Source organism: Purpureocillium lilacinum (assembly GCF_023168085.1).
Source record: "Purpureocillium lilacinum CBS 284.36 DNA, scaffold_6, whole genome shotgun sequence".
Taxonomy (NCBI): Eukaryota; Fungi; Ascomycota; class Sordariomycetes; order Hypocreales; family Ophiocordycipitaceae; genus Purpureocillium; species Purpureocillium lilacinum.
This window is the reverse complement of record NW_027072116.1, coordinates 3,290,091-3,305,451: the sequence shown is the minus strand read 5'-3', so window position 1 is coordinate 3,305,451 and position 15,361 is coordinate 3,290,091. Positions and strand designations below refer to the sequence as shown.

The 15,361-nt window shown below is 54.4% G+C and overlaps 4 protein-coding genes across 4 annotated transcripts; 2 read left to right on the top strand and 2 right to left on the bottom strand.

Moving 5' to 3' along the window:
• Nucleotides 1-293: 293 nt before the first annotated feature.
• Nucleotides 294-1,635, bottom strand: PLICBS_008901 (uncharacterized protein; the record flags this gene model as incomplete). The annotated part of the gene is made up of 4 exons (XM_065601489.1): nucleotides 294-725; nucleotides 850-964; nucleotides 1,016-1,295; nucleotides 1,443-1,635. 4 exons carry the CDS (start codon nucleotides 1,633-1,635, stop codon nucleotides 294-296), a joined length of 1,020 nt encoding a protein of 339 aa, XP_065457561.1.
• A 1,321-nt stretch (nucleotides 1,636-2,956) lies between these two features.
• Nucleotides 2,957-6,662, top strand: PLICBS_008900 (uncharacterized protein; the record flags this gene model as incomplete). Its single annotated transcript, XM_018324624.2, has 5 exons — nucleotides 2,957-3,005; nucleotides 3,062-3,732; nucleotides 3,798-4,244; nucleotides 4,303-6,027; nucleotides 6,096-6,662. The coding sequence occupies 5 exons, from the start codon at nucleotides 2,957-2,959 to the stop codon at nucleotides 6,660-6,662; spliced, it is 3,459 nt and encodes a 1,152-aa protein (XP_018176018.2).
• Nucleotides 6,663-12,261: 5,599 nt separating this feature from the next.
• PLICBS_008899 (uncharacterized protein) lies at nucleotides 12,262-12,897 on the bottom strand (the record flags this gene model as incomplete). The annotated part of the gene is made up of 1 exon (XM_018324626.2): nucleotides 12,262-12,897. One exon carries the CDS (start codon nucleotides 12,895-12,897, stop codon nucleotides 12,262-12,264), a length of 636 nt encoding a protein of 211 aa, XP_018176020.1.
• A 1,094-nt stretch (nucleotides 12,898-13,991) lies between these two features.
• On the top strand, nucleotides 13,992-15,351 carry PLICBS_008898 (uncharacterized protein; the record flags this gene model as incomplete). Its single annotated transcript, XM_018324627.2, has 3 exons — nucleotides 13,992-14,290; nucleotides 14,353-14,404; nucleotides 14,437-15,351. The coding sequence occupies 3 exons, from the start codon at nucleotides 13,992-13,994 to the stop codon at nucleotides 15,349-15,351; spliced, it is 1,266 nt and encodes a 421-aa protein (XP_018176021.2).
• Nucleotides 15,352-15,361: the final 10 nt, after the last annotated feature.

Here is a 15,361-nt window from a genome sequence, read left to right as displayed (position 1 = left end):
AAGACCTTCCTAGAGTGTACGAATGAGACGTGCTATTTGAACAGTTCAAGTTACTATGATGATTGGAGGTGCAACAAAGATTCTAGCTCATTCGGATGAGAAACCGTTTCAGGGGGCGTTCAGTAGGACTAGACAGCTAGATGCTCAGCTCTCGGTGTTAAACACGAAGTCTGGCAAAAGGGATCATAGAAACGTCCATTGTCACCCGCTAAGCCAAGAGATGTACCAAGAAGAAAGACCATACGGCCCGAGTGTTCCGGATCCTCAACCTATCACATGGTGGCCGCGCTGGCTCAGACGCGATATACGAAGCTCGCCTCTCGGTCGCCGGTAGTCTTCTTCCGTGTGTCCACTTTTTTACCCGAGAGAATCTGCTCCCTTTCCTTGTTACAACGGTGAAGGTACAGCAGATGCGCGGTGATTAGCATCTCAGCCACTAAGATGGCACCCAGAGAGAAACTGTTGCCGAGGACATAGGGAGCGGTCCGATATATTTGCCCAGCAACGGCGCCCGCTGAATTTCCAACCGCTTGATGAATGCCAATGCTGGTGGCTCGGCGATACTGAGGCGCCACATTGACGTTCATCCAGGCTAAGTTCAGACCAGTGCCGTTGTGTACGGCTATGGCGATGAAGTAGCACGCAAAGTACTTAACAGAGTCGTTCTTCATCCCGATCAGAATGGCGTATCCAATAATGCCCAAAACATTGGACGATAGGATCAGCTGCATAAGATTAGCATATACGTGGATGCGCTACTAAGAGACGTCTACTCACGGGCCCGCATAGTTTATACCTGTCCGATAAGTACGCAAAGGCAAAAAATCCAAGGGCACCCACGGTATATACCGGAATCGTCAAGTAGTTGCTTGCCAGCTGATCATAGCCCATGCCAAACAGAATGGACGGAAGGAACGTGCTGAATCCGTATGTGAGAGTGTTCTGACAGAACTGTGTGGCCGCACTGTGATGTCGGGTTAGCAGCGTGATGGGGTCTTCGAGTTTGAGAACGTACCAGAGCCAGACTTTGACGTCGCAGAAAGCCAACTTGATTTCGTTCCAGTCAAACTCATCGCTCCCTAAGTAGGCCAAGCGCTCTCGGTGTCGCAATTCCATGACTTCACGGTCGTCGGCTGTGAAGAAGTAGGCTTTTCGTATGTCCCTCGGCAAGCCGAACCAAACGGCGAAAACGCAGAGGATGCTGAAAATCCCCTCGATGATGTACACCCATCTCCAACCGGCCATTCCAGCAACACCATTCATTTGCAGTAGGCCGTATGCCAAGAGACCACCGACTGCTCCCGATATCGCAGTGCAGGATACAAGGTATGCTGTCCTTTTCGCTAGCTCCTCTCGCTTATAAATCGTAGTTAAGTATAGGTTCAGGGACGGAAATAGACCGCCTTCGCAAGCTCCAAGGACCAGACGGCAGGCATACAGACCGCTGACGTTGTGGATCAGACCATTGGCAATAGTGGTCACCGACCAGATGACGCAAAGGACCGTAAGCAAATTGCGAGGCTGATAGCGCTTTGACAAAATAACCATAGGGATCTCCACTGGAACGTATGTCGCGTAGAAAATGGATACGGCAGTCGAGAACTGTTGAACCGTAGCCCCAATCTCCTTAGGCATTCCCGCAACCTTCACATTCCCTGTTGCGCGCGATGTCAGCCATGCCTCAACGGCATCTAAACATTGAGTGTGCGACATACCAATATTCGCTCTGTCAATGAAGCAGGACAAGTAGACAATAAAACAGACGGGTGTGATGAACAAGTCGAGCTTTCTCACCACCCTTCTCTCCTTGATGGGGTCTATCTCATTGTCCAATACCTGTCCCTCGACATTGCTGCTTGTGTCCCCGGAGAGGGGAACGTCGTTCTTGGTTTCCATAGCTGGTACAGGTCTCAAGATGGAGAGGACTCGATGTATTTCTCAGGCTAATGCTGAAGCAGCGTCAATTGCTAAGGCAAGGTCTAGCTAGACCGGCGTAGCTGAAGTCTCGAGTCTCTGAGAGACCACTGATGTGATGTATAAAACTTCGAGCTCGAGAGGACACGGAGCGGAGAGGTTCGCCGGGGCTTCTTTCGTTACCTCTCGAACCCCCACTTGTTGTTTGAGTGCTCATATCATTCCACGGACGTGAAGATTGGGATCCCCCAACCATTGGCCATGCCGTGCGGAGAGTGGTCTATGCTTGGGCCTCTTACTCAGGGCCGCACCTTGGGCCTGTCCCACCAAAACATTGCCACTGCGATCGGGAATCGAGCCCGCCCATGCATGGGTGCGTGTCGCGGTTGGCTTGGCCTTACGCTTCTGCATGCTATCGCCCCCAACAAGACATCGGAATGTCGAATGTCCGCCAAGTAGATGACTAACATAGCAAGGTAGCGCTTGGACACCGATCGAGACCGCCGCGTTGCTACTGTACGGCGCGGTCTTGCGGAACTGGCTTTGTCGTCCGTGGACTTCGGGGCGCAGTCCTGTACCGCTTGCCCGCGCGTACAGTACGTAGTGCACACGCTGGTTGGTTGCATTCGGGCAAATTCCGACAGTTCACAGGTATTGTACATGGCCGATCTGAGAAGCCGGGCACATGGACCAACCCAGCATATCGGGGACGCAGGCCGAGGCGATGTTCTCCGCTGGCCATTCCCCGCACAACGTACGTACAGGAGACACAACGTATCGACTTCTGTTGGAAGCATGGCCCGAAGAGCGGCGTGCTACGCAATGACAACTACCATCCTAATGTGAGCTGCTGTGAAGCACATTTACCAGTACCTGTCTTTGGGTGATGCGCTTATGTCTGGCCGGTTGTGATAAATCCACAAGCATCCCAAGGCCAGGCCCCCGCCGGCCGACACGTCTCTACGATGATTGAAGTTCCGCTCACCATTTGACTTGGACTAGTAAATCACTGCATCTGCAACAGATTCACACGACGCCAACCATGGGCTCCGTTGAACCGCTCTCCCGGGGCTACATCCGAGTCGCCATAGGTACGGACACTGTGAGCACCTGCGAGGGCCGCCAGCTAGCTAATACAGCAATAAAGACAGGGGAGGGACATTCACTGATGTCCATGCGTACATCCCTAATGTGGCTGGGAGCGAGCTCATCCTCAAGCTGTTGTCGGTAGATCCTCGGAATTATCAGGATGCCCCAACTGAAGCTATCCGGCGCGTACTCTCGCATTTTCGAGGCGCCGATGTGTCACGAAGTGAGCCCCTGGACATTTCGGAAGTTGAGTCGATCCGAATGGGGACAACAATTGCCACAAATGCCCTGCTTGAGAGGCAAGGTGAGCGAGTGGCTCTCTTGACCACCAAAGGCTTCAGAGACCTCTTGGTCATCGGCAATCAGGCAAGACCACATATTTTCGATCTGAGTGTCCAGAAGCTCCACAACCTCTACGAAAAGGTCGTTGAGATTGATGAGCGAGTCACCATGGAGGAATTTCTAGAGAACCCGGAGAAAGTTCCAATTGATATCAGTCAAGATGATGCCCTTGTGGAGGGAATCACCGGAGAGCCTGTGAGAATCCTCAGGCGGCCCGACATGGAAGAAATCCGTGAACAACTTGAGCATCTGAAAAGGGAGAGCTTCAAAAGCCTCGCACTTTGCCTGATCCATTCATATATATACCCGAACCACGAGCGTGAGATTGCACTGTTAGCGAGGAGCATGGGGTTTGACGTGTCTGTGTCATCAGAGCTGCAGCCTACGGTATGATATCTTCGAATTGTCCACAAGATGTACCGCCGGTTTCTAACGACTTCACAACGGCATAGATAAAGATGGTGTCCCGGGGAAACTCAGCGACGGCGGATGCTTACCTGTCGCCCTTGATCCACCGATATGTGAGAGACTTCAGCACCGGATTCAAGGACGGAATGGCGGCGGTAGCCCCCAAGCTTCTGTTCATGCAGAGTGATGGTGGTCTTTGCTCCTGGAAGAACTTTTCTGGTCTGCGAGCCATTCTCTCGGGACCAGCGGGCGGGGTTATAGGATATGCTCAGTCGTGCTTTGACCCGGCAACCGGGACGCCAGTGATCGGCTTCGACATGGGTGGAACGTCGACCGACGTGAGCCGATTCAGTGGCAAGTACGACCATGTTTTCGAGTCTGAGACCGCCGAAGTCACCCTGCAGACACCGCAGCTGGACATAAACACCGTCGCTGCTGGTGGCGGCTCGATCCTGCATTGGAAGAATGGGCTTTTCGCAATTGGGCCCGATGTGAGTCAACGCAAACAAATCGCCTGTCAATGTGCTTGATGCTGAGCCTACAACCCAGTCTGCTGGCGCCCATCCTGGCCCGGTATGCTACCGTAAAGGTGGACCCCTGACTGTCACAGATGCCAATCTGTTTCTGGGCCGTCTACGACCAGAATACTTTCCTGCCATATTCGGCCCAGATGAAGACCAGGCCCTTGACTATGATGCGACTGCGGCGGCCTTTACCCAATTGACAGCCGATATCAACAGTGAGGAGAGGATGAACCTGACCCCGGAAGAAGTTGCCAGCGGCTTCCTCCGCGTCGCAAACGAAAGCATGAGCCGACCCATACGCTCACTGACAGAAGGGCGAGGAATCAGAACATCGGATCATATGCTCGCTACCTTCGGTGGTGCCGGTGGCCAGCACGCATGTGATGTTGCCGAAGCACTGGGGATCGAACGAGTCACAATTCACCACTTCTCTTCCGTTTTGTCGGCATTTGGGATGGCCTTGTCAGACCTTGCGTACGAATTCCAACAGCCGCGCGCTGCCGTACTTTCACAACTGAGTGAGGAGCAACTCGAGGCCGAATTTGGTGCCATGTCAAATGAGGCTGTCCACGGACTCAACGCGCAGGGGTTCACAGACAGCTCCATTGAGTTCGAGTTCTTCCTCAACCTGAGATACAAAGGAACTAACAGCACGTTAATGATTCGAAAGCCGGTCGACGATTGGGACTTCTGTCGTGTCTTTCTGGAGCAACACCAAGAAGAGTTTGGCTTCACGCTCGATCGGGAGATTCTGGTCGAGGACATTCGCGTACGCGCTTTAGGAAAGACGTCGGGCCTTGACCTCACGAGCGTGAGCGAGGCTATGAAAGGTACGGCCTTGCTCTCGGTAGGGTCCGATAAAGCCGTCAAGGAAACTCGATTGTACACTGGCCCTAGCTGGCAGGACGTCCCACTTTACAAGCTCGAGGATCTTCCTACAGGGGCCAGGATTGCGGGACCGGCAATAATACTGGACCAAACACAAACGATTCTAGTTCAGCCAGCGTGGTCCGCAACATGCCTTTCTCGACATCTGGTGCTCGAGAAGGAGGTCGGTTTGAAGAATGCATCTCAATTAGAGAACGATGATTTCGTCGACCCAATTCAACTCTCTGTGTTTGGACATCGCTTCATGAGCATTGCCGAGCAAATGGGTCGATCCCTATCAAAGACGTCGGTCTCGATCAACATCAAGGAGCGCCTCGACTACTCATGCGCCGTCTTCTCGCCTTCCGGGGGCTTGGTCGCTAATGCTCCGCACATCCCGTGTCATCTGGGTGCAATGGGGCATGCTGTCGCTTATCAAGCCGAGAAATGGGGCAATGCTCTGCGGCCGGGGGACGTACTCGTCTCGAACCATCCCGCCTCGGGTGGTTCGCATCTTCCTGACATCACTGTTATAACTCCAGTGATAGACGAGCTGACAAACGAAGTGCTATTCTGGGCCGCTTCGAGGGCTCACCACGCTGACATTGGCGGTATTGCGGCCGGGTCTATGCCACCGCACTCCAAGGAGATATGGCAAGAAGGTGCCTCATTCACCTCGTTCAAGTTGGTTGACGGCGGCGTCTTCGATGAGCAAGGCCTGATGGAGATCCTCCTCACTAAGCCTGCGAGCTACCCAGGCTGCACTGGAACTCGCACCTGGTCCGATAATCTCAACGATGTGAAAGCCCAGATTGCAGCCAACACCAAGGGCATCAGGCTCATTAGAGAGGCAATCAAGGAATATGGGTTATCGACGGTTCAGGTTCGTCCGCTCCGTCTAAGTTCCGTCGCAGAAGCTTACCGACCCCGCTAACGTTACCACTGGTGTAGAAATACATGGTTGGCATCCAGGACAACGCGGAAAAGGTCGTTCGAAGCCTCTTGCGACGTGTCCATGACCAATTTAGCGGGTCGCCTCTTGAGGCGGAAGACCATATGGACGATGGGTCAGTCCTAAAACTCAAGATCAACATTGACCGAGAAAGAGGCTCAGCCACGTTCGATTTCACGGGTACGAGCAAGGAAGTATATGGAAACCTCAATGCACCTAGGGCCATAACCTTCAGTGCCATCATCTACGTGCTTCGCTCGCTTGTCAACGAAGACATCCCTCTCAATCAAGGCTGTTTGACGCCGATCAATGTCGTTCTGCCGGCGGGAACCATCTTGTCACCATCACTTGGAGCAGCAACCGTCGGCGGCAACGTTGAAACGTCTCAGCGTGTAACAGATCTAGTTCTTCGGGCATTCCAGGCTGCGGCGGCTAGCCAAGGGACTTGCAATAACCTCTCCTTTGGCTACGGAGGGCAGATTGTGGACGGGAACCCTGTACCTGGCTTTGGCTACTATGAGGTGAGAAACCCCAATTGCCCGCGACAATCAGCCGATGGCTCTTGAGCAACTTACACTGTCCGTCAAGACAATCGCGGGCGGGGCCGGCGCCGGCCCGGACTGGAATGGACAATCTGGCGTCCACGTGCACATGACGAATACGCGCATAACAGATCCAGAATCGTTAGAGCGGCGATACCCTTGCATTCTACGCGAGTTCAGCCTGCGCAGGGGCTCCGGCGGCGAAGGTTTACACGACGGCGGCGACGGCTGCATTCGAGATATTGAGTTCCGCCGAGAAGTCGACGTCAGTGTGCTCAGCGAACGGCGCATAGTAAGACCCTTTGGGCTCTGTGGCGGCGAACCGGGTTTGCCCGGTGAAAACATCTGGATACGAACGGACGAATTTGGCACCAGAGAGATCTTCCTTGGCGGGAAGAACTCTTGTGTCATGAAGAAAGGGGATCGCATCATTATAAGTAAGTTCACGCTTCTTGCAATCCCCGGCTGGTTCACCCAGCTCCCATTTATTTTCGGCCTGCCAAACTGTCGCATGTCTCGAGAATTGGGGTGATTGCTAATTATTTGGCCAAAAGGAACGCCTGGAGGCGGTGGCTACGGAAAGAGTTGATTACGGGTGCCCACTGTACATGTACGGTTGCACTCGACAACCGGTACTTGAAGTATGACAACACCGCCCACTGCCGGATGTCAGCCAGATCTGCCTTAAGGCATGTGTGAACCAACGATTTGCTTTCAACTTCTATATACACTTCAGATGCTACTTTGCTCTGAAAGGCAATCCAGCTGTTTGATCACGCCGTGCGTCCTGGTTACCTCAAAACAAGCCGTGCGAAGTAGCATTGAAGAGGTTCTGGTAAGGCACGGGTATTGGCAGCCTGGGTGCATCCTCGGGGACACTATCCAGCCAATCCTGAATCATCCAAGGATGGTTGGTGACATCTACTACGCCATCCTCTTTTTGCCATTCAAGGATAGCCTCCATGTCAGTGCATCTCCTGTTGACGCTGAAGTCGGCCTGAGGATACTGCATTCCCTCAACCCAGTTATACGTTACGGCCTCTAGCGTTGCTGAGCACATGAGATGTTGAAGTAGTATGTGGGCGCAGTGCATTACATGCGGACGCCAAAGCACCCTTGTTGCCTCATCGCCATCTCGTAGCCGCGAATAAATCTCCTCTGGATAGGTCGCCTTGCGTAGCATATTGAGGCAGTGGATGCGGTGTGCTACGTCCGTTCGTGACACATATACCTCGTCACCGTAACCCCAGCTTCTCGGAGCTTTGACCGTATATTTGGGGTTCTTGCCAAGCTTCTTCACCTCCTCTTTACTCAGTAGCAAGTAGTGGAACTTGTAAAGTCGGTCCCAGGCGGCATCTACCTCTGCGCTAGGCCCCTGCTTGAAGATTGATATAGGGAAGGTTGTTCCGACGAAACTGCCGTCAACCTGGACATCTTTGAGCGGAAGTTCGACCCGATCAAGATAAGGGGCTGTGACGTAGTCAGTGCTTGTGAACCTGGGCTTCTTAGAGCTGATATTTTGGTGCATACAGTAGTATGATGTCTGTTTTAGAAGATGATTCTTGTTTGACGTGTATTCCCATTTGACGTTGGGAACGGCCTGTACAGGGGATTGGCCAAGTCGTATGAAAAGGCCAAGTATAATACCAACGCAACAGAGGTTCACGATGCCCAGGGCGAGTGGTATCCACCTCCTCGGCTCTGAGGCCAAGGCCTTGTCTTCAGCGACCGGACAATCTTGAACGTCCTCATCAGCACTGGATACCAGTGAGTTCGATGGATCGCTGGTTGAAAGGCGTGAGTATGAGTTGAGGTCAAGCATTGTGTCTGAGTAGGTAGACGTTACTGAGCTTAGCTGGAGGAGGAAGCTGGGCAATGCAATACAGATGTCCAAGATGATATGACCGCAGTGAAGTCACCTTCTTCAGCCCTTAGCCCGGCCCGTCCCTTCAGTATAAGCGAAAAGCGAGGCACCCAATAGTTTGTATCACAACATCCGAGGTTAGAGTGGGCGACCTTCCCGATGAAGCTACCTGCAATGCAGCAAGTTCTTGCCTATTACATGACGAGAATGCAATGATTCCATAGCAGGACACCGTGCTCCAAGCGAATAGGCCAATGAAGCAGAGCAGAAATACCCTGGAACAGGGAGCTTGCTGCCACAGTCAGGCTAATGCAGCATGGCACATCAGGGCTTAGAGGCGATTGGGGTGGCTCATATACCGAAGGATCCGCACTAGAAAAACACCCAAATCAGCCAGAAGCACTAGTCTCGTGAGCGACAACTCAGTGAACACAGGTCAGTCACCTTCATACTGAGAGCGTAGGCATCGTTGTCACGATATCGTACCCACGTTCACAGCCGGTTATAGGACTGAAAAGTAATTGGTGGATCATTCACTGATCATCGGAGCGAGCATCCTACGATTGCATTTCCGAGTCTCGCGGCTTCTTCATCCGGCTAGAACGAGATTGTGGTAGAAGGATCCCTCTTGTTTGCCTCGGCGTTCGGCTTCCGTCCAACTCTGAGCCTTGGGGCTATCGTTAACTCTTCTCTCGTTCTCGTAGTATAAATGAGACAGGCCCTTGCGCCCATGACGGCATCTAACAAGCCAGCACCGTTTCAATCTATACCACTTCACACCAAAAAGAGAACATCTTACTCGCAAATATGAAGTTTACCGCGGCACTCCTTATATCTTGTGCGACCTTCTCGATGGCTGCCCCTGTGGCTGATGGTACTCCGTGCCCATTATTCATTCCCCTATCTAATACCGAAATGCTGCTAACTTCTCCATGTTCTGGTCACAGGGGGTCCCGTCGTTGACGTTTACTGCCTCATTGACAAGCGTGATCCTGCTGCTGGATTCAAACGATGCCCAGTCGCTTCGGGCCAGGAGGCTCGGGCTGTGGATTTCTACTGCATCATCGACAAGCGCGACTTGAACTCCCCCATCAAGCGGTGCGGCCCTACCCCGCCCTCAGAGTAGTTTATACAGCTGAGCCAAGCGGACTGATGTGACTTACTGTCTTCTGTCATCTGAGGAGATCAACCCGGGGCTCAAGACCCGAGTTGAGAGGGCAATCGTCTACCATGTGCCATAGCAAAAGAGAACCAGCTCATTTAGATATGGCAATGTCAGAAAAGTGGAAGAATGAAAGTGCCTATGAAGTGAAGTCCGTCTTAGATCAATGTAGCCAAGGGTAGGCCTCCACACGAGCACCGAAGCAGTAAAGCGATGGTACGTATTAAAGTCGTATTAAAAAGAGGCCGAACTACTCCTTATCAAGCCTCACAGTGAAAGACCTGTTGCCGCTTTGCCCAAAGCTCTCCACGTGACCTGGTGAGAACTGAACTGGCTGATCATGAGCCAAGAGCATAGTATGAATGTTGTGGACAAATTGCCGTGGTTTACAGAAGGCGGTTGCAGTTGTTGAAAACGATTGCGCCGTTGCCCTGCGTTAGAATTAGGGTCAGTGAGCTCGTCGTGAACCGACTGGACCACGAGGGTTTGAGGGTCTTACAGCGTTGTTTCCGATGCCGCAGCAGTAGGTCTCTTGCCCACATGTCTCACCGAGAACTGAGAGAAGACAGTTGAGAAGGCCGTTGCAGCAGAGAAGGCTGCCTCCGGAGTTACTGCACTCATCGCGGGCGGCAATCTCGCGAGCGCTGACCTCGGTGGGAACAGCGGCGGCGGCGGCTCCAAGGGCCAGGGCCGAGATGATGGCGGAGAATCTCATGATGTTGTGAGGCTGCTGTCACCCTGGGGTGTGATAAGATGCGAGTATGCCCGATACGAGTGAGAGAGTGAGAAGTAAGAAGTCAGCGTGAACGCGACAAACCACTTCCGAGGACGCACGTACGGCCCTCTTTATAGAAGTTCGCCTCCTATCTACCTTACATATTGCGTAAACTAAATCAACAGCGCATCAGGCCGTCGCAAACACCAAGTCGCTGCCCGAGGGCTGGAGGCCGGGGCGTCGGATCTCCTGCGAGTGAGGCTCATCCCGTTTGATCCGCCGAGATCCTGCCGCCCGGAGAGTGCTAAGAAACGATGATGCCACAGTGTCTTTTGCCTTCAACCAGACAGCAACGGGCAATGATGGCGTCAAACGTTGGAAACAGCTTGCGGGCGGCTTTGCGCGCAGCGCTTCGATCGCTGTGCGCTGACATGCAGTGCAGCGATGTGAAGGCGACGGTAACCCCAGCTTCCGACTGCCGACCAGTGGGTCAGCTAGCTTGGGAGCTTTGAGACCGGGAAAGACGGGGAAATCGGGACTGTGTGTTAGCCAACATCCCATCAGGGTGCGGAATACATTTGTGAGTTGCTCTGGGTCAACTTTAACCAAATTCGGGCAGCAATGGAGGCTGCTGAGGTTGGCTGTGGCGCCATCCGTTGTCCAGTTCGGTCCCCCGCTTCCAGGCCGTTGACGCTGGTGGCAGACAAGTTCGGGAAGGCAGTCAATTAACTGTCGGGCCGCATTCCAACAATCGTCAATCGCCCAGCAGGCTCAGTGCAGCATTTGGGCCATGCCGTCTGAGTGGGAGTTGGTAAAACACGACGGCAGCACGAGAAGATTTGTCGCAATATGCGCCGGCACGAAACGCTCTCGTGCTGTCCGCTTACGTTGTGGCACGCCACGACCAGAATTGCTGTGCGACCGATGTTCCCGCTGGACCATGACTTGCAGCACGTCCCGGAGCCGATCGGCCGAAATGGCCTTGGAACACCACTATTTTGACTCACGTTCCATGTGGGGTAACGGCGGACGCCCTCAACATCAAATCGTCTGCTTGTCGGTCCAGTCCAGGCCTTCTCTCTCTCTCTTCGTTAGGTTAATAATTGCGGATACAGCGGCGTCAGGCGTAAGTTACAGCGTTACGTTCACTGCTGGCGATGAGAAGGCTTCCATCGACGTGGAACATGCCAGAGAAACACAAAATGCAACGTGCGGGGCACACTCACTAAATTCCTGTGAGCTCGTGCAACTGGTGAGTGGTTCACTGCTGATAAGGTTCCGGGTGGCGCGCGGGATCGTTGGCAAGCCTACCCCAGTGTGGCCGCGGTGTGGCCACGGAGGCACCAGTGAAGCACCATTCTCGTTTGTGGCACCGTTGGGTTATATCCCATTAAACAGGTGGAGTTGGCGAGCGATGGAACGCGGTATTTGCGTCCTGGGACAAAGGAAGCTGTCGCCGCGCCAGCTGCGTTTCCAGATGTTATGGCCCCAGGACGGCCTGGTTGATCTGCGAGGCCCAGACTTTTACGCTGACTGGTCACTGTGAGTGCCCGCTCCAGGCGAAGCATGCCCTGCAGCCACCAACGGCGCCGGACCGTCCTGGACTCCTGGCGCCTACAGTGGACTCCACGCTCACGACCTGGTGAGAAGCCATTCGCGACACGCAAGTCTGCCATCGCAAGACAGAAACTTGTCGCTGTGCCAGATTGATTGAAGAGATGCTCCAAGTCTATTAGATAGGATTAAATGTAGATGCGGATACAAAATTAAAGCGGTAATTAAGTCCGTAAGGCAATGCGCCTTCTCCGAGGGGTGAGGGCGGCATCAATCGTCCAAGCCACCAGGAAATTCTGCCCTTCTGGGCCGACCTTGTTTCCATAGCTTACAAGAAAGCGGCCACGCCGCAGAGGAAAAGCAGTCCCAGCGCAGGGTACACACGCTGGCTACCCGCCGTGACAATGGGCGTAGATGCTGAGCCCGTAGTCGTTGGGGCAGCCGTCTTGGTGGCCGAGGCCGTCTTCGTGGGTTCGGCCGAGCTGGCGGCAGAGCTAGCGGCACTGCTGGCCGCGCTGCTGCTCGTGGAGCTGCTGGGAGAGCAAGCAGCCTTGCACTGCTCAAACTCGGAGACGCAGGTCGAGATGTTGGCGCCAGGCCGTCCCCGGCACTCATTCTCCGTCGTCTGGCACTTGGCAACGCATTGGTCGCCGCCGGAAGACGCCGTAGTGGTGGCTTGGGTGGTGCGAGTGAGGGTGGTGCTCTGGTCAGGGACCTTGGTAGGCGTGGTGACAGTCGCTGCGCTGCTCACAGACTTGGTCGCGGCCTGGCAGCCGGACTTGCACCTCTCCAGTTCCGAGGCGCAAGTCGAAATGTTTGCGCCAGGCATGGTGCGGCACTGGTTATCGGATGTCTCGCAGATCTTCTGGCACTGGGCGTCGATGACGGCGACTCCAGGGTCGGTCGCTGCCTGCACCGACAGGGCCATGCCTGCAAGGACGGCGGCGGTGAACGAGTACTTCATCTTGAGTGTTTGTTCGGCTTGGGAGATGAAATGGGTTTTTTTTTTTTTGGCAAGGTGAGCAGTGTGATGGCCAATATTGATGATCAAGAAAGAGAAGTGTCATTAATCGCCATCAATCAAGTCGGCTCTTCAGTCTTATACCTACAGACTAGAGCGACCGCCAGGCGTGTATTTTGAGATGGTTATGAATGCAGACAACATGCCGATCGAACGAAAACAGTCCCAATGCCACCTCCTGCCGCCAAGTTGCAAACGTGACCTTGGTGGCAGTGCCGCGCGCGAGGTCGTCTACACCACAACAGGCGGATCGCCGGGGCTAAGCGAGCGCACGAAGGGCGGCGGCTGGACAACTGCAAACCACCGAGCGCTCGTGCAGGCCGTTCGGTATGTCGCTGCAAACAATAGCAACAAGAGCGACGAACCGAGCCACGGTGTCTCGGTGAGGAATGCGCGTTACCACGGAAGACCCCACATGCGTCGCCCTTACGCAGGGCAGATTCGCGCATGCCCAGGAACAGAGGTGTCATCCGAGACACTACGATGACATGCGGGCAGCCCGTCTTGCCCGTCTCCGGGAGCAACGAGCTGAGATCGCCATTGTGATGGAGACATCATGTCACGGGTTTTGCATCCGGACGGATCTTCGAGTTGCACGCGTACTCTTGGGATGTTTGCAATTCGGCAGCATCATTCGCCTCCCAGCTGGAACACCATGATGCGGTCCGGAAGCTGTGAATGACCTGCCAACTGCCAAGTGCTGGGGGCCGATTGTTGGGAAGCGCCATCCCCTGTGCGCTGGCTGCAGCTTCCAGGGGCCGATCAAATGATGGGCTTGCGCTTCGCACCAAACGCCCGCGGCTGCTGCTGGTCGTCCACGGATGGGATGGCGATGCGAGCATGCCAAAGCATTCGAGCGTGCTGAACAGGCGCTTCGCGTCTTATTTTCCGCCTTTCGGGTGTTGATTTAATTGGACATCGAAGTACACAACCTCAATTGCAACGGTTGCGTTTTCTACTGCGGAGAGACAGATCATGTCAGAGAGCAATAGAGGGAAAAAGGGCCACCAAGCCTGGCAAAAGAAGCGTCCTGCAAAATGCCCTTCCATGTCATCATTTGCGGCGCAGGGCTTGCTGGACTCGGAGCGGCCATCGCGCTGCGACGAAAGGCCCACAAAGTCACCGTCCTCGAGGCTGCACAGCAGCTTTCGGAGATTGGAGCTGGCATCCAAGCCCCTCCCAACAGCTGCCGTGTCCTGGAGAGCTACGGCATCCTTGATGACCTTGTCCGACACGTGGTGAGGCCTGAATCCATCCAGTTCAGACGGTACTCATCTGGAAAGGTCATCGGCAAGACGCCATTGCGACCTACCATGACCGACAAGTACGGATTCCCGTGAGTGACCAATACAGCACAGCCGCAGACAATGTTGTTGCGATTCTGATCTGCTGTTGAAGCTACCTGCTCATTCATCGCGCCGACTACCAGGAGTGCCTCTTCGACCATCCTGTGCGCCTAGGTGCTGTCGTACTTTTAAATAGCACGCCGACAAAGTCGAAGAGTCCGGGCCTAGAGTGTTCCTTAGCAGCGGCGAAGTGCTCAAGGCCGACGTGATTGTGGGAGCCGATGGGATTCGGTCCAGGACGAGGGCCTGCGTGCTTGGTGGCGACGATGCTTCACCCACGGCGTCATCCAACTGCGCGTTCCGCGCCACCGTGCCCCGAGATGTGATGCTGGCCAACCCAGGCACTCATCATCTCATTAATGACGTTCACGCAAATTGCTGGATCGGCTACCAAAAGCACATCATGGCCTACCCCATCCGCGGCGGACAACTGTACAATCTGGTCATGTCCCACCCTGGACACGCCTCGGTGGGCAAGTGGAACGAGGCGGGCAACATGCTCGAGAAGAAGCAGCACTATCGCACCTTTGACCCCGCGATTCTTGCAGTGCTAGAAAACGTTGACTCGAGCCTCAAATGGGAGTTGGCGGACCTGCCCGCGTTGCCGACGTGGGTGAGCAGCCAGAGTCGCGTCGTGTTAATCGGAGACGCAGCGCACGGCATGCTGCCGTACCTGGCGCAGGGTGCAGCCACCGCGACAGAAGATGGAGCCTCCCTGGCCGAATGTCTCAGCAGAGCGACCGAGGCAGAAGCGATTCCGAAGGCGCTCGCCATCTTCCACAACATCCGCAAACCTCGCTGCGAAACCATCCAGGCTCTGTCGAGGACAAATGGGGACATATGGCACCTGCCAGACGGACCCGAGCAAAACCAACGCGACCAGTTCATGACGGGGATGACAGGCCAAACCAGATCCGAGAGCGGAACTTCGGCGCAAAAGCCCAATCGTTGGTCTGACAATCAGCTTCAACCATGGCCTTTTGGTTACGATGTCATCAAGGAAGTGAGACACTCCATCCCGCAACGGCCAACGCATTTTGCAGAGCATTAGGCTGATGATG